We start from the raw sequence: 17,296 nt of genomic DNA, 5'->3' as shown, positions 1-17,296 counted from the left end.
GCTGTCCTCACCTGTCTGTGTGAATCCTTCCCGTGGGTAGGAAACCGTGCCCACAGCCCTCTGCCACTCTTGGTCCCCCCCACCGGGCAGCTGCTCCACACCTTGCAGGAGCCGGGAGCAGCCAGCAGCCTGGCTCCCGGAGGCCCCCCGGCGCCAGCCTGCAGGTGGCGGTGCGCTGGGCGGAGAGCACGGCCCGACCACCCTCCTGAGGGCCCGAGGGGCCTGTGCCTGGGCGCTCAGCAGCCGCTTCTCACAGACACCCCGGGCCCGAGAGAGGGTCTGGCCTGAGCACCCCAGAGTCTCCCCGCGGCCTGAGACAGAGCTGCCCCCTTGGACGACAGGGACACTGCGGCCAGAGAGCTTGCCTCGCCGGACAGGCCCCAGCAGGCCTGCCCCGCCCCGGCTCCTGGTCTGGGTCCCAGCTCCGCGAGCCACCTCCAAGGGGGGCGCGGTGCTTGCCGGGCAGGGCAGACCAGCAGGGCTGAGGGAGCCCCTCCAGGAGGGGAGCAGGCCCCCCGCCCCAGCCCGGCCCCCAGCCTTACAGCGACTCGAGCCCGCGGGACACAGCCTCACTCTTCCGGGTGACGGGGTCGTCGCCGCTCACCGTGCCCAGGCCCGTTCCTCTCACGGCTTCAAATCGTTGTCGCCGGTCTCCCGGGGCGTGCAGGGCCTGACGGCTGGGCCTGCCCCTCGCAGGGGGCGCGGGGCCCCCCCACACCACTGCGTCCGGCGTGTCAGTGTCTGAGCGACGTCCTGTGTTCATGCCATCACCACAAAGGCAGAGATCACCGCCTCCTCTCGTGAGGACCTCGCGCAGACCAGCGACCGTCCTGGGAGCGCCTTCCTGGGGCCGGGCTGGGCCCCTGTGTGCAGGCAGCCCCGTGGGGCAGGCGGGACCCAGTCAGACTCAGAGAAGAGGGCGCACCCCCGCCCAGAAGGCGGCCCCAGCAGGAGGGGGCAGCCAGAGCAAGGCCCGCCTGGGGGCCGTCACACTGGGTGGGCTTCAGCAGCCCTGGGGCATGCTGGGCGCCTCCACCCGGGGTCTCAGCGCCCCCGTCCCTGGCTGACACCCCAACCCCCACCACGGCCCTTCCTTACAGGACCTGGGGGTCCCAGTGCCCTCCACCCACCCCATCCGGTGAGCCCATGGCTCCAAGGAGCGTCAGACAGGCAGGCAGATGCAAGTGGGCAGGGTGGCCAGGTCGGGGCTGCAGACACAGGAACGGGGGGCCCCCCCGCCCACGGGTCACCCCACCACTCACCCCCGCCCCGGGGTCGGGGGGAAGCCCAGCACCTCAGGGAGGAGCCCTTCCGGGCCCGGTGTTACACAGAGGACACGGCAAGAAAGCACGGAGCCCGATTCCATCAGCTCGGGTTTTATTGAAAAACAGCAGCATCGGGGGCCGGGCAGGCGCAGGGCCGTGGCTGCGGCCCCTCCCGTGGCTCACACATGCACAGGGGGCCAGGGACCCCCCGCCCGGCAGCCCGCACCCCCAGAACTCGGCGCCCCTCGGGGCCCTCCTACGGGCCACTGAGCACATCCTAGACACACAGACGGTGGACTCAGCGAGTGGTGGTAGCCCACCCAGGGCTGCCGTGGCCAGATGGCCTGGCCCGGGGCCCCCCGTCCCCAGATCTGACCTCCTCCAGCCTGCAGAGTGTCACCAAGTGTCCCTGCCCTGGCCACCCTCCCCACAGTGCCAGCGCCCCGGGCAAACCTCACCCCAGGCACCCCTGCTGCACGCGGGCCCATCCAGCAGCCTCAGCCCAGGAGGAAGGAGGGCTGGGACCCAGGCCGGCTGGGCCGGAGGAGGGCGGACGAGGCCGCGGGGCCAGCCCGCCCCGGCCAAGCACCCCCGGCCCCCTGGGGCCCTCAGACACCAGGCTCTCCCCCTGCACACGTGCACACACACACAGGCACACACGCACACACACAGGCACACCCCTTCTCCGAAGTGGCTGATTATTGCTGTTAAAAAAACCGCATCCAACACTGGGAGTCAGCAGATCTCATGCCGCCAAGGCACCCCGAGCAAACGCAGCCCAGGGTCTGCCCGCACCCGGCCCAGAACTCAACCCCAAAAGTCCCCAGGGCCACCAGCTCAGGTTCAGGGGCTGGAATGATGCACAGCAGTGGTTTCGGACAGACATGGGAGCAGAGGTGGCACACGGCACGCGCCAGGGAGGGCCCAGGGCCACGGTCCAGCAGCCCCCGACACCGACAGCCCCCAAGGGCAGGCAGATGCTTGCACCCATACTTCCAGCATGCCCCCCGGAGGCCAGAGTAAGGCCGGGGGCCCAGAGGGCCTCCAAGCCCTTGCCAGGCACAGGAAGGAGCCCCTCACCCCCAGAGGACCATCTCTGAGAAAGGACCCCCAGAGCAGGATGGGGGCCCCGGGACCACGTGGCCTCCCGGTCCAAGCCCCTCATCCGTCCACCCCCAACCCTGCCCTGGGCCAGCCCCAACACAGACGGAGGGACCAGGGGGGACACCACCTCGGCCCTGCGTGGGGCCAGACCACCCAGCTGGCCCCAACACATGCCCACCACCCGCTCTGGCTGCCCGCCCTCAGGACCAGCTGCCTAAAGAGCCTTTACCCGGGCAAAGCCTGCCAGTCACGGGCCAGGACGCTGGGCCTTCCAGCAGGGCTAGAGCCTCAGCCACCCTGGGTCCCGAGACCCGGATGGGCCCATCGGGCCGGTGCTCCAGGCCCATCTAACAAAGATGTGCTCAGGCTCCGCCTCCCGCTTCTGTTGCCTGGAAGCTGGGGCCCTGAGCGCGGAGGGGCCCGGGGCCACCCCACACAGAGAAGCTGCCCAGACACACCCCCAGGCAGGACCCCGGGGGCACGCTTCACAGAGGTAGAAGTGACATCAGGATTTCTACAAAGGTATAAAACTCACAACGCAGTGCATGTTTGTGGAGCAGTTAGCTCCCAGGCTGAGGGGAGGCTGGAAGACCTGTCCCCAGGAGCCCAAGCCGCACGCTGGCCGTGCAGGGGTCCTGACCTGGGCTTAGCACGCACCCAGCCTGGGGTACACGGGCACCTCTGCCCACCTCAGGGCAGGGCGGCAGCTGGACAGCAGCGTTCCGGACATGCGGCCACCCTGCCACACCCCTCCTGGCGTCCGTCCCGGCAGCAACAGAGGGCACGAGGGGAGGCTGAGGGCCCAGCCCGTGCCCAGCACCCTCTGGGCCATCCGCAGGGGTGGACAGGGGGCCCAAGCAGCAGGGGACAGGAGGGGCCACACCCCTGCCAGGAGGGACCCCCTCGAGGTGCTCCAGTCCACACCAACAGATGCTGAGGGCCCCCCCGCGCCCACGCCCCCACCGGGGACAGGAGCCCCAAAGGCACAGGGTGGGAGGAAGCCCGCGGCGTCCCGGAGCCGCCACCGAACAAGGACATGACCCGGCAGGCCCCAGGCCGGCCGCAGCCCCACCGCACCCCTCGCCACCTAAGGCCACCCCAAGCCGACACCAAACCCAACAGAAAGAGGAAAAAGGCACAGCTTTGTTTTCCGTTTTGCTAAAACACTTTACGTCTGTCTGTATTATCCAGATTAACAAAATCTGAGAGCTGCAAGAAAATAGGGGGCCGATTTCTGTACAGTCTACAAAACTCCCACCCCCGACGGGGGCCGGGCGCCACCGGGGAGAATGTACAGGGGAGCGCGGGGTCTGTACAATGTTCTGCAAGTTATCTCAGCCGCTCACAGTACCCAAGGCCCCTCGGGAGGCCAGGCGCGGCCCGCTCAAAGCGCCTCTGAGGACGCACCCTCCAGGGCCTCACATGTGGGGCCCAGGTGAGTGGCCCACGCCGCCTGCCACTCCCCGCCCCCCCAAAGCAAGGGGTCTCGGCGGGCCTCTGTGCCCCTCCGGCCACCACCTTCCTCCCCTGCTCTGGGCCACCCCCGCTCCCAAAAGCCCCTGCCTGCGACCTGGGGCAGGGGGTGAGCACCCCGAAGGCACCCCGCTCCTACACTGGACGCTGCTGGCAAACTGCTCCCGCCCGCGCCCGCCCAGGAGTGCCCTCAGGGCGGAAACGACGTTCAGTCAGGGTCTCCCTCCAGACTCCAAACCAACCCTCCATCCCCCGGCACCCACCCCCACCAAACTGGGCCGGAAATAGTGCATATTCTAGACCACACAGGTGTGTGTGTGTGTATGTGTGTAGGTATCAACTACCATTTTGTCCCAAGAGTTAAAGTCATGCAGAGTGCTATTCTGTCTAAATAACTTATTAAAAAATAGGTCGGCTTCAGGCTGGGAGAAGCTACGGGCTCGGTGGTGCGGGCAGCAGCCTGGGTTGGTCAAAATTCACAGGACAGAGCCTGGCTGCCCCGGGGCAGGAAGTACCCAGGGGGTCCGGAAGCGGCCACCAAGCCCGATGGAGCTGGCCCTGGGGGAGCGGGGACCCCCACAGCCGCCTCCACCCTGCCCTCCCAGAGGGCCCTGACCGCTGCTGGACCACACGTCACTATGGGAACCACACCTGGATGACAACGCCAATCAGCAAAGCCCGGGCGGAGGAGGGGCAGGTACCGAAAGGAAAGGGTGTGATCCGACGTCGAAGCAGAGCTGGACTGGGAGAAGCGAGGGGCGAGGTGGACAGCAGGGCTCCAGAGAGCCGGGTGGGGGCCAGGGCGCTCACCAGTCTGGGTCCAGTCTGGGCGGGGCGGGGGTGGGGGCTGCGGGCATGCGGCATGCTGCAGCCAGGCCACATCCTCGGCATGCACAGAGCGGAGCAAAGCGGCCTGCTGGCAGCCCGGCGCCCTGGGGGCGCGGCAGGCCACGCCCGCTGAGGGCGGACGGCCGAGCCCCGCCCCACTGCCGGCCAGGGGTCTGCTGGGCGCGGGGGTCCTCACCCCAGAGGCTCTGTGCTTGGTGGGCAAGGCGGGGCCCCTCGCCACCTCGGGGCTAAGCGGGACGGGGCGCTCCGGCCGGGGCCAGCAGCTGCGTGGGCTCGCGGCGGCCCACGCTGTCCCTCTTCAGGGCGTGGCCCGACCCAGGGAGGGCGGGGGGCGTGGCTGGAGGGCCCACCCGCCTTCCCACGTGTCACTGATGCACTCCGCCCCGGCATCCCCCCGGAACCAGCCAAGGAACCGTGTGGTGTCGAAAAGGGAGAAGCCCAGCACACACGCCAAGGTGAGCGTCTGAAAGCGGCCCGGGCGGCGGGCGGGGCGGGCGCAGGCGGGCGGCGGGCGGCGGGAGGGCGGACGGCGGCGGTCACTCCTCGCGCAGCTGCAGGCGGTAGCGGTGGTAGCGGACCTGGAAGAAGAGGCGCTCGGCCAGCGAGAGGGTCATGCCGGGCATCACGTAGCGGTCACTTGAGCCCATGTGTCTGAAGCCCAGCGACTCGTAGAGCTTGTGGGCGGCCACCTTGACGGCCGTGGTGCCCAGCACCACCGCGGAGTAGTTGTGCACCAGCGCGAACTCCAGCACCTTGCGGCCCAGCGCCTTGGCGATGCCCTTGCCGCGGAAGCGCGAGTCCACGGACATGCGCAGCAGCTCCACCGTGTTGTCCGCCGCGTGGGCCCGCGCCGCCACGATGCCCACCACGTTGCCGTCCAGCACGGCCACCCAGAAGCAGGAGCCTGCGGGGAACAGGGAGGCGGTCAGGGCCACGGCACCGCCGCGTGTCAGCCGGCCCGCAGGGCCCCTCTGGGCCAAGCGCCGGGCCCAGCCTGCCTGCCACCCTGCCCCCAGGCCCAGCCCAGACCCTCCGCAGTTCCGGGCAGGGCAGGAGGGGGCTTTGGGGGGGGAACCTCTGGGTAGCTGAGAGGCACAGGAGGGTCAGAGGGACGAAGATGGGAGGGGAGAGGCCTGGGGGCACTGGCCACAGGGAGACCATCGCCTCCAGTGACCCGAGGTCCAGGGGCTCCAGGAGGTTAATCCGGGGTGGTGCCCACTCCAGGGAGCCTGCCTGCGCACGCCCTACCCACGGCCACACCAGCCTCCACTGCCACGTCCTCTCCCTAAAGCGCCTTCACATGACCCCACCGGGAAGACACTCTTCTCCCGTCCTCTTGACACCTCAGGGTCCCCCCCCCCCCCCCCCCCCCGCCTGCTTCCCCAGCACACCCCCCGCCCCGGCCTGTCACCTCTGTGGGGGTCTCCTCACTGCCAAACCCTGAGACTGAGCCCGGGCACGCAGCCAGAGCTTGGGAATGACCGCCCCCACCCACCCAGCCCGCTGACCTGCCCACTGGCCAGGGGCTTGGGCTCTCCCCACCCACCCAGCCCGGGTCAGAGGTCAGCACAGACTCAGTTTCCCTAGAGCAGAAGCAGCCCCCACAAGCCCCAGCGGGGCCTGGTTAGCCGCGTCCAGCATCCCCGCCCCCCGAGGGGTCTTCCTGTAGAACCCCCAGCTGTCTCCGCCCACCTGAACTCGCGTCCAGGGGGACTACGCCCCAGAGAGGGTGGGCCATTCCAGGCTTTGGTGCAAGGCCCCTCCCGTCCTGGGCAGAGCTGGGCTGAAGATGCTGGTAAGATGCTTTGTTTGGACTTGGGAGAGGGTAAAGCAGAACCAAGGGTGCCCAAGGTCTGCCAGGCAGCTTCGGGGCTGGGAAAGGACCCACCGCCACGGCCCGGAGCTGGTCCCACCAGGCAGATCAGCCTGGCCCTGGGAGCCTTGCTTCCCCTGGCCCGGCCACCCTTCCCTGCCGCCCGCCAGGGTCCTACTAGACCCTCACCAGCCGTTCAGGCCCCTCTCCACAGAGACCTTCCTGCACCTGGGGGACCTTCACGCCCCAACTCCAGGCATGGAGAAAAGCCTGCCCCTGCCCCCAGGCCAGCCTGGAGCATAAACTCCCTGGAGGGGATGGCTCCAGAGCAGGTACCAGCCCCTCCGTCTACAGAAAGCCAGGGCCGGGGCGAGACCCTGGGATTAGTTAAGTGGCCCAGGGACCAGAAGTGGAAGCCGTGACGTGAGACCCCCGTTCTCCTAGGGTTCTCATCCCCCCACTGTGCAGTCCCCTTTCCTGCCACTCAGAGCCCCAGCATTCCGGGCCAGCCTGGGACCCACAGGACGCACCGAAAGGGCCCCTGGGGGGTGAGACAGGCACCAGGCGACGGGCAGTGGTAGCCCGAGAAGCAGGGCGGGTCAGCGTGGCCCAGGGCCAGCTCGAGCCACCGGCGCCCGGCCCTCAGAGGACACAGGACGGAAGCCGGCGATGGTCCGGGAGGAGGACCCAGTCCTGCCAGCCCGGCCCTGCCAGCGCGCAGCGCCCCACCCCTCGGCCAGCACCCTCGTCCCCAGGAGGATCAGTTCACCGGGCGCCCGGCCCAGGCTGCCCCCGGCCCACCGGAGGCTGCTGGGGCGGGGGTGGCTCTGCCGGGAGGAGGGACTCGGGGGCGGGGGGCGGCTGGAGCCTCACCGGGGGGCTTCATGTAGTACTGCTCGATGTCGGCCATGTCCGTGTGCAGCGCGCAGTCCAGGTAGGCGAGGACCACCTTCCGGCTGTAGTAGTAGCGCAGGGCCAGCAGCCCCGCGGGCACCAGGCAGGTCAGCAGGAGGGAGCGCGTCAGGGCGAAGCAGAGCGCTGCGGGGAGACGGCGCGCTGAGTGCCCGCTGGGGCAGCGCCTGCGGCCGCCCGAGTCCAGCACCGCACTGGCCCCCGGCCGACAACCACCGGGCCGTGGGCGGAGGGGACCCCAAGCCCACAGCCCGGCCTGTTTTCTCTGGAAGAGCAAAGACCAGCACAGCTGCTGCTTCCACTTGGCCCTGATGGCAAACTTCTCGCCCCTGAGGACACGATGCCGTCACACCTGACATCACGACTTCCAAGTGTCCTGGGCACAGCAGCGGCCTCTGGCAGGCTGCCCTCAACCGCTGGCGAGCATGGGTCAGGGCATGACTGGGGGGGGGGGGGGCCTGCCCGCCCTGCCCATCACCCGGACCCTTAGCTGAGGAAGGGCGCTTTGCCCATATCCTGGCCCACATGAGGCTGGGGGAAGTCAAAGAGCCGGCAGGCCAGGCACCGTCTCTCTCCAGAACTTGGGCGGGGGCCCCACCCCAGCCAAGAACCCTCAGGGCCGGCTTCTGGGCGTCATGAGGACAGGGGCCAGGGAGGAAGGCCGAACCGGGCCTCCAGCGCTCAGAGGCAGACATGCCTGCAGTGAAAGGCCTCTGCTGCGTGACCTTGGGAAGTCCCGCCCGCCCAGCCTCAAGCTCCACATCTACGAAATGGGGAGAACCGCCCTCCCGTTGCAAGGCCTCAAGGGGCCAAGCCTCAAAGCCCCCCGCGGGGGCGCCGCGTCAGGCCCACCGCCCCTCGCCCCGCCTCCTCAGCGTGCTCCCTCCGCCCGGCACCCCGGGGAGCTGGCTGCCTGCCCCTCATAAATTAGCACTTGGAGCCGGCAAGGCAACCTCCCCCGCCCGGCGGATTATATATAGATACACGCGCCGGGCGCGGGGCCTCGGCGGCGGGCGCTACCTGCCGCCCCCCCCACCCCCCGCCTCCAACCGGGATGACTGGGGAGGGGACGCCGGTGGAGACCCCAGTCCTCCCCGCCCGCAGCCCCTGCACTCGGCTCACACCGGTTCCCACGCCCCCGCCCCGCGCGCCTTGGCCGGCAGCCCGGATCGGCCTCAGCGCCGGGGGCCACCTCGCCCCAGGGCCGCCGCAGAACGTGCGCGTCCGAGGCGCAGGCAAGGGTCCGCCTCCCTCCCGGGACGAGGCCCGGGGCCAAGGTTGGCGGGTGGGGGGCGAGAGGACCGGAGGGAGCCCCGTGCGCGTCCCCAGAGGGCCGGGCGGGCACGGACTGCGGCAGGCCGGGGTGCGCCCCGCGGCCCGGGCCCCGCCGCCCCGCCGGGTCCCCGCGCACTGACCGGCCAGCAGGGCGTAGAGCAGCTGCGCGCGCGGGTGCTGCCGCAGGCCGCGGAAGGCCGTGTTGGGGATGCGCTCCATGATGCCGTCGTAGAAGATGCGGCGCGCAGCCTCCTGCTCCGCCGCGCGGAACTCGCGGATGTACACGCCGCGCCCCTCGGCCGGCTCAGAGCCCCCGGCTCCGCCGAGAGGCTGGGGGCCCGGCGCGGGCGGGGGCGCGGCGGGGGCGGCGGCCGGCCCGGGGGCGGCGGGCAGCGGGGGCCACATGGCGCCGGCGGCGGCGAGCAGCGCGTCCTTCTGGGCCCCCGGCAGCGCCTCATGGTCCTCGGCGGCCACGATCTTCGTCTCGCAGACCATGTCGGGAGGCCCACAATGCATGCACCCGGCCGGGCGGCGCAGCGCAGGGACGCGGGCCGGGCGGCGGGCCCAGGGCAAGGGCGCGGCGCCCTCGGACCCGCGGCGGCGGCGGCGGCGGCAGCGGCGGCGGCTCAGGAGCGCGGGGCGGAGGCGGCGGGCGGCCGGGGCGCGCGCAGGGAGCTGCGCCGCATTTTGGAGAAGTATTTATAATGCAGCGGCGCCGGTGCAGTCGCGGCGCCCGGGGTCCCGCAGGGTCCTAGCGTCCACTGCATTGGCTGCCGAGGGTCACCATGTGATCTCGAGGGTGGGAGCAGACGCCGCCCCCGCGCCCGCCCGATGGCACACTCGGGCGCTGCACCGCGGCCGGCCGGGGGCGGCGCGGGCGCCCCCGGAGCGCGACGGATTGGCCGAGCCCCCGCGAGGCCGGCCGGGGACGAGCAAGCGTGCGGCCGGGGGTCGCGGCCGGGGTCCCGGCCCGGAACGGGCGCTCCGTGGGACTCCCGGCCGGGCGCCTCCCGCCCGGGCCCTGCGCTCCCGCGCGTGCCGCCGGTGAGCGCTCGGACCTGGGGCCGCGCCGCCGGACCCCGCAGCGCCTCGTCCTCCTGCTCCTCCTCCTCGGCCGCCGGGCGCTGTCACGGAAGCGTCTCCGTCTCCGTCTCCCGCCCCTTTGTCTGAACGCGGCGCTTGACCGAGATCCTGGGGAGGGGGCGCCCCGGCTTGCCCCGCCCGGCGTCCCTGGGAACCTGCGACCGGGGCCGCACGGGCTGGCGGCGCGGGGACGCGGTCAGAGCGGGCTCCGATGCCCACGCCGCCCGCAGCCCAGCGGGTCCCCGCGCTCGGATGCCGGATCCCCAGCGCCGGCGCGGGGGCGCGGGGCCCTCAGGACCCCTCCCGGCTCGGCCCCCGCCCTCCGCGGCCCGCGCATGCGCCCCACGATCTCGGTGCAGGTGCAGGGAGGGCGCTCGGCGCTCGCCCCGGGCCCCCGCGAGCCCCCCGCGCCGACGCCGCGGGCAGGGGGTGAGGGGGCCAAGTGGAAGGGGGAGGGCGGGAGTCCCAGGCCCGCCCCCAGCGCTTGACTAGCCCAGCCCCCCCCCCGCATCCCCGCACCCCCCTTCCCCGCGTCGCCCCAGTTCCCGGCAAGTGACCCCGCGGGCCGGTCTGGAGCGGAGCTCACACCCGCCCAAGTGGAGAGCAAGCCTCGGGCTCCAGGCCTGAGGACCCTCGGGCCGCTAGGGCCCAGTGAGGCGGCGGCGGTCACCCAGAGGCCAGGAAAGGGACCGCCCCTAGCGGGGTCGCGCTGAGGGACCCAGGGGGCGCGAGAAGAGGGAGGACCCAGGGCCCAAAGCGCTGGGTCGTAGCGGGAGGGGCAGCCGAGCTGGGGCGTCACGCGCTCGCCGTGTTTCGTGTGTCAGGATTTGTCCGGGGTCCGCCTGTGACCTTCCAGAAGAGCCGGGTGGGATCACTAACAACGTCAGAGGCACTCCTCCGGCCGTTCAGAGAGCCCTCCACGCGCCGCCAGGGGCTGCCCCGCGGCGGCGGAGGCCGGGCTCCCGGGCATCCTGAGGATGGCCGGCTCCACGGCAGGAGGAAGGTCGCAGCCAGAGGACAGCGTGCAGGGAGTCCAAGAAGGAAGAGGGTCGGGGGTGGGAGTGCCCCGGGCAGCGTCCTGACACCCGCCCCCAGATCCGGGGCTGCAGGGGTCCCTACAGGGCCATGGCCTCTGCTGGCCGTTGTGAGTCACTCAATCATGTCCCACCCTTGTAGCCCCCCAGGCTCCACTGTCCAGGAGATTATCCAGGCAAGAATACTCAAGTGTTTGCCATGCCCTTCTCCAGGAGATCTTCCTGACCCAGGGATCGAACCCGGATCTGCTGCATTGCAGGCAGATTCTTTACTGTCTGAGCCACCAGGTCTTTCCTGGGTCCATACATAATCAGCCCTGCCCCTCCTCCACCCCAACAGCCAGGCCCAGATACGGAGTGGGGGCCTGGGCCCCACTCAGCCTGACCTTGTAGGGCCCCCTCCCGCCTTGGTGGGTTGAGCTCACCCTCCAGCCTGCACGAGGCTGGGAAAGGCCGCGGCGCCCTGAGGCAGTGGTCCAGCTCCTGGGGGGGAGGGAGAGCGCCAGGACCAGGTGGCAACCGACAGGGCTGGCCCCCAAGGAGGCCCGCCCGGGTTCTGGACTTCAAAGGGCCGCGAGCTGGGGCAGCCTGGGAGAGGCGTGAGGTGCGTGCGGGTAGCCGGGCGGCCCCAGGCCCCGCTGCCCGGCCTCAGTCCAGGGCCCAGGGAGGGGACTCCCCTCGCGCTGTCGCGCAGCTGGACTGGGGGCAGGGTCCTGGATGCTGTTGGGAGCCTGGGGCGGGCGGAGTCTGGCTGTCTACCCAGCACCCCCGGGTCACCCACCCTGGCCCAGCCCACAAATTCCCGCCCGCTCCTCTTGACTTTGGCTGACCCGACTATCCTGACCTGACACCTACCAGAGCCCCACGGGTCCCCGACGGCGGTAGTGGGGGTGCTCTGAGCACAGCGAGAACCCCGCCCAGACCCCAGAGTGGGGAGGAGGAGGGCCCAGCACAGGGCCGTTCGTTCAGCGAACGAACCCCACTCCCAACCCCAGGCGAAGAAAGGGACCCATGGGCAGAGAGGGTCTCCGGGATCCCAGGGAGAGGAGCACCTGGGAGGACTGCAGAGGTGGCAGGGGTGCTGGCGGAAGTGGGCCGGAGGGCCAGGAGCTGGGAAGGCGAACAAAACCTGGAACAGACTTGGTGGGGGCCAGGGCCCAGCCCACGGGAGCTCTTCTCAGAGAATGCCAAGGAGAGGAAGCAAGAGAAACCTCGACAGCCCAGCTGGGGGACTGGGCCCCCTGCTTAGAACCTGCCCGGTGCCTGGCTGGGCCCTGGGCTCTGAGAGCTCCTGAGGGCGGGGAGGGAGTGACGCTCCTGACCCACCCGCTGCACCCCAGGCTCCTAACCAGGAGTCTGTGACCCAGCACCCAGCCTTCCTGCCAACACAGGCTGGGGGGTGCCTGCCCTCTACTGGGCCCTGAAAAGGACAAAGCAGCCCTCTCCTGGTGCTTTACAAGCTGGGGGTGGGGGCAGGAGCCCACCAGTCACAGAGGCCGGCGCTCCAGCTGGACTTTGGGACTAAGGAAAATAAGCTGGGACAAGGGCTGAAGAGCAGGGCGGGTGGTGGAGGCCACGTGGGAACTCTGTGGAGAGGGACAGCACATGTAAAGGCCCGGGGGTGGCGGCGACTACGAGGCCAATGTGCCCGCAGAAATTTTCAGATGGCTGATTTACCACACAATTGTCTAGGAAGCTATTTGAAGGCAGGCCACCATGAGAAGATGGTGTGGAATCTAGGAAGCAGTGCCTCCAAACCAGAAGCGTGAAGGTGGGCAGTGGGAATGCCCAGCTGGTTGGGAGCCGGAGGGCACAGGCCACGGAGGGGAAAGGCTGGGAAGGACCAGACTGCTGGAGGATGGACAGATGTGACGAAGGCAGACGGGAGGGAACGATCGGATGAACAGTCTGCAGGGGCAACAAAAGCAACGCCTTCCCAGCTCACGCGGCCCCGACGCCGTCATGAAGATGCTCTTGGTCCAGTCAGCAGAAAGCGGTGGAACTGCTCAGGGCAGAGCCAGGACGCCCTTGGCCTTGACCGCACTCAAGGCTAAACCCTTCACGGGGCCCAAGCTGCTTCTCCAGCATCACCCCCGAGCGGGCCTTCCCCACCCCAACCAACTCTGCTCCCTTCGAGGCTGACTGTGGCCAGAGCTGCCCACCCCAAGGGGCCCACCTGGGGCCTTGCTTGACCTCCGGGGCCTGTGACAGGCTGGCTTCTGCCTGAAGCCCCCCCGGGTCTCCGCTCTCTCCCTGCCCCGTGAAGACCCCTCTCCTCGGGGGCGTCGCCTCCCCGTCCCCATCCCTGAGCCCCAGGGGCCTTCTCTCCCCAGCGTCTTCCCGGGCGTGTCTGCCCCATGGCCTCCTGGGCTTCTCTGCTCACCCACCTCCCCCAGCCCCGGCCCCTCACTCCCGACGGCGCCCACTCTGTCCCCAACCTGAGCCCATCCTCGGCCAGCAGCCAGGAAGGTCCAGCTCAGACAGACCTCAGCCTGCCCACCTCCCCGGCCCAGGCCAGAGGAGGCCCCATCCTTCACGCTGCCCCCCACCCTCAGCGGCCAGACTGCCCAGAGCTGCCGCCTGTCCCTTCTGCCTGCGGCCGCTGCCTCCCCACCCAGCAGGGCCCTTGCTTCCTCCCAAAGGGCACCCCTTGCAGAGGTTCTGTCACAGGAACTCCAGCTGGAGCCAGGCTTTGGGGCTGCCCAGCCCAGTTAAACTTTGATTTTGGATACACCGGTGATTTTAACTTTAAACGTGTCCCGAGTATTGCCTGGGACATGCGTTCACTAAGTGCTCACACTTCAAGTGCCTGCTTGCTCCCACCAAGAAGGGCTCAGCGAGCCTCGTGTTTGGGAATCTGGGCTCCCTGGCAGCCAGGAATGTCCACGTGACTGAGGCCAACCTGTGGGACATGGGCACTCTCTGGCAATGCCCTGATGGAGGTGCCTGTTTCTGCCACCCGCTGCTCCTTTGGGGCCCCAGGACAGGTGGCCCTGGTCCCTGCCCCCCATGCCCAGGCCCGAAGACCACCGAGGCCGGCCGTGGCTCCAGCTCGCCTTCCCCGGGGCCTCGCTCTGGCCTGACTGAAATCAGCCCACGGGCATCATCACCCCTAGACATCGAGCTCGGCCCCCCATGAAGCCAAGGTAGGACTCTGGTTCGTTCCCTGTGGTCCTAACACCTGGAGCAGCACCCGCAGGCTGGGCGGGTCCAGCAGAAAAGAATTGAGGATGGGAGGGAGGTCATGGTCAAGAGTCGGGAAGCCACTGGGGCAAGGAAGGGCCTGGGCAAAGCATCTGAACGGCTGTGTGCACTCAGACCCCCAGGACAGGACAGGACAGGCTGGGCCGGGGACTAGGGTCACCCTCCCGGGCAGGGGACCAGGAGTGTCCAGCTCTGGCCACCTCGGGCAGCAGTGCCAGGTGTAGAGACGGCCACGGCCGAGGAACTAAAGCCACCGAGAGGCCACGTGTCCCATACCGGTCACTTGTATTTGCAGCCCTGCTGAGTTCCTGGATGTTTCTTACCATATGCACGCGTTACTTTGAAAAAGAGATTATAGTATTTACTCAAAAAAAAATTCCTTCAGAAATGAACGGAGGGAAGGAGGAAGGCCTCTGCCTGTTGTTGTGCACACACACGTGGACACGAGTGTGCACCATCCCAGAGTTTTCGCTGCCCAGGTGCCAGGCCAGGGTCGGCAGGAGGGAACCAGCAGGCAGAGGGGAAGCTATGAGGGGGCCCAGCCCGCTCCTCCCAGAGGAGCACTCCCCCACCGCCCAGTCACCCCCTCTCCTGGCACTTGCTGGCTTGGTTACGCGGCCTTGGCCACAGTGGGTCCACCAGCCAGACCCGGGGATCCCCTGACCGCAGGGTCTTCACTGCACCAGGGCCTGGGGGCCTGGGGCCAGGCAGGTGCTCCAGGCACCCCGCCCCCCAGCGCACCCTCCGTGCTTCAAAGGAAGTGCAGACAGGGAACAGGGTGGGGGGGGGCCTGGAAGGCGGTGGCCCCCGTGTCCACGGATGCACGCCCCCAGCCTGGCGCCGGGGTGGGAGAGTTGCCTGGTAGGGAAACCCAGGCCCAGGCAGAGACTCCGGGGGACGACGGTGGGCCCTGGGGGCCCGAGCAGGGACACAGGACACGGGCGTGGGGACCAGGCCTTTATTGGTTGGGCACGTGCTGGTGCGGGTGCTCAGTGCCCGGCCGGCCAGCAGGCACACAGGGCCCGGCGCTCGGCCTGCAACAGGAGGCTCTCCGTCTGCAAAGCAACGAGGGGTGTGAGGGCTCCGCTAGGCGGCACCCAGAAATACAAGCCCGGGGGCCGCCCAGCTCCTAGCTTCCCCCCAAGACACGCCCGCTCCCAGGACTCCTGACGCCTAAACCCAGCTGCATCCGGACAAACCCCAGCCCCAGCTCCACGGACTGACTGCAGGGGAACCTCAGGGGACCCTCAGCTGCTGCCCAGACCTCCCTGCACTCCACCCGCCTCTGCCGCTCCTGCCCAGGGCCCGGCCTCCCTGAGCCCCACACCTAGACAACTCTTCCAGCTTCTCTTTCAGGGGCCCCTCTGTCCTGACAGCTCCTCCAGCCCCCAAGGGTGGGCTGGCCGCAGCTCCTCTCAGGAGCCCAGCTCCAGATGCGTCCCCAGGGGGCACTCCAGATCTGGGGAAACCCTTGGGAACTGGGAGCAGAGGGAGCAGGGCGGTATGTTCCCTTCTTCCTACTTCTCAGACTGCTCCCCCTTCCCAGAAATACACATTTGTGTCACAAACGAGAACTTCCTTGGCTGGGGCCCAGCGAAGGCGGAGGGGAGGGGCACTGTTCATTCCAAACTTAGGGGTTGACTCCGGGCACCCCGGGCCTGCACCCACCCCCTGCAGAGGAGGGGGGGAACTCCCGGCCCCGGACTGCTGGGCCCAAGCTGGCCTTACAGCTCATGCGGATGGTCTCCCTGCCGCGCCCTCTCTGCCCGCTGGGAAAGACTGGGTTGGGGCAGGCTGTCTTTTCCAGTGACCCCGGGAAAGGAGCCGGGAAGGCCACCGGGAGGAGCGGGAACTGGGCTGCCTCCACCCGCCCCCCTCCGCCCGCCCCGCACCCCTCGGGAGGCTCACCCGTGCGTCCAGGCTGTAGGCCGTCTTGCGCAGGTCCTGCAGAGCGCGCTGCATGAACTCGAAGGCGTGGCAGTCCACGCACGGGCGGCCTGCGCGGGGGTCGGGGTTGGGGGTGTCCCGGTCAGGGCGCGCTCGCAGCCGGACCCCCCCAACCCCGGGCAGCGGCCTCCGCGCGCCCCCCGCCCCCCGCCCGCGGGGGCGCGGCGACCACCCAGGAACAAAGGCGAGCCACGCCCCTCCCGCGCGTCCGAGTGGGGTCAGGGCACCCGGGGACCCCTCCGCGTGCGCGCGGGGGACCCACTCTGAGCGGGGACTGCGCTCCCGGCGGTGGGCTCGGCGTGGGCCTGGGCGCCCAGCAGCGCGGCGCTCAGCAGCAGCAGCAGCAGCAGCAGCCGCGGCGGCGGCGACCTCGGAGGTCCGCACGGCGGCGGGGGGGCCATGGCCGAGCTGAGGGAGCCCGGGCGCCCTGCAGGAGCCGACGGTCAGCGGCGTCCGCCCCTCGGGCCTGCGGACCCCGACCCCGAGCTCGGCTTCGCGCGACCCACCCACCCCGACCCCCCGGGACCCGTGAGCCCACCTCGAGGGCCCCGCCCCCCGAGACGAGCGAGCCCCCCAACCCCGCCCCCCGGGTCTGGAGGCTCCCCACGCCCCCGACCCCCCCACTCCCGCCACGCCCCCCGGGCTCTGCGACCCCTTCCCTCTCCGTCCTCCCCAGCCCATCGAGCCCCCGCCCCGCCTTTACCGCGGTTCGGGGGACCCGGCTACAGCGGCGCGGCGACTCGAGAAAGACGCGCTGCGTCCCGCGCGTACCGCGCATGCGCCTCGACCCCGCCCCGGCCACCCCCATCCAACGTCGTAGTCAAGGAAACCCGGGACCGCGCGAACCGCTCGCTTAAAGGGACCGAGGTGGTGGCTCCCGGACTCGGTACGCGCGGCCCCGACCGGGATCCGCACCCAGACGCCGTCAGGCCTACCCTATAGGCGTGGGCTCCTGAGGGCTACTTGGAGGAGGCGGCACCTGGACAGCAGCTCCAGAGCCACCGCCGGCGGCCCGGGCACCCGGGCGTCCCTGGACCGATTCCGAGGGAGGGGGCTCGGTGCCCGCCCGGGGCTGGGGGCCGGTGAATGCCAACGCGCGGCTTCTGCGCCCAGTGGGCTAGTGGGTCCAGTCGGGGCGGGTTGCTCCGGGGAGCTCGGCTTCGGGAGCGACCCAGGCCCCGGGGCCCGTGCGGTCTCCTCTCCTCGCCCCGGCTCGGCCTCGTGCCTGACCCTCAGGCCACAGGCACAGGTAAGAAGCCATCGGGCTGCCCGGTCCCCTCCAGCGCTCCGCGTCCGGACACACTCCACGCCGGCTGCGTGACCTGGGACGGGTCGCG

The 17,296-nt window shown here is 70.0% G+C and overlaps 2 protein-coding genes across 3 annotated transcripts; both read right to left on the bottom strand.

Moving 5' to 3' along the window:
- Positions 1 to 3,515: 3,515 nt before the first annotated feature.
- Positions 3,516 to 9,334, bottom strand: NAT8L (N-acetyltransferase 8 like). The gene is made up of 3 exons (XM_043905979.1): positions 8,832 to 9,334; positions 7,378 to 7,542; positions 3,516 to 5,595 (listed from the first exon to the last, which is right to left on the bottom strand). Exons 1-3 carry the CDS (start codon positions 9,205 to 9,207, stop codon positions 5,228 to 5,230), a joined length of 909 nt encoding a protein of 302 aa, XP_043761914.1. The 5' UTR covers positions 9,208 to 9,334; the 3' UTR covers positions 3,516 to 5,227.
- A 5,622-nt stretch (positions 9,335 to 14,956) lies between these two features.
- On the bottom strand, positions 14,957 to 17,296 carry C6H4orf48 (chromosome 6 C4orf48 homolog). Of its 2 annotated transcripts, none has more exons than XM_043905978.1 (4): positions 16,895 to 17,296; positions 16,222 to 16,386; positions 15,921 to 16,009; positions 14,957 to 15,067 (listed from the first exon to the last, which is right to left on the bottom strand). In XM_043905978.1, the coding sequence occupies exons 2-4, from the start codon at positions 16,358 to 16,360 to the stop codon at positions 15,002 to 15,004; spliced, it is 294 nt and encodes a 97-aa protein (XP_043761913.1). In that variant the 5' UTR covers positions 16,361 to 16,386; positions 16,895 to 17,296; the 3' UTR covers positions 14,957 to 15,001. The 2 variants fall into 2 exon arrangements, with proteins under 2 accessions (XP_043761913.1, XP_043761912.1); XM_043905977.1 differs by lacking the exon at positions 16,895 to 17,296 and adding an exon at positions 16,663 to 16,810.

The sequence above is a fragment of the Cervus elaphus genome, chromosome 6, assembly GCF_910594005.1.
Source record: "Cervus elaphus chromosome 6, mCerEla1.1, whole genome shotgun sequence".
NCBI classification, from domain to species: domain Eukaryota; kingdom Metazoa; phylum Chordata; class Mammalia; order Artiodactyla; family Cervidae; genus Cervus; species Cervus elaphus.
This window is presented reverse-complemented; position numbering and strand designations above follow the sequence as displayed.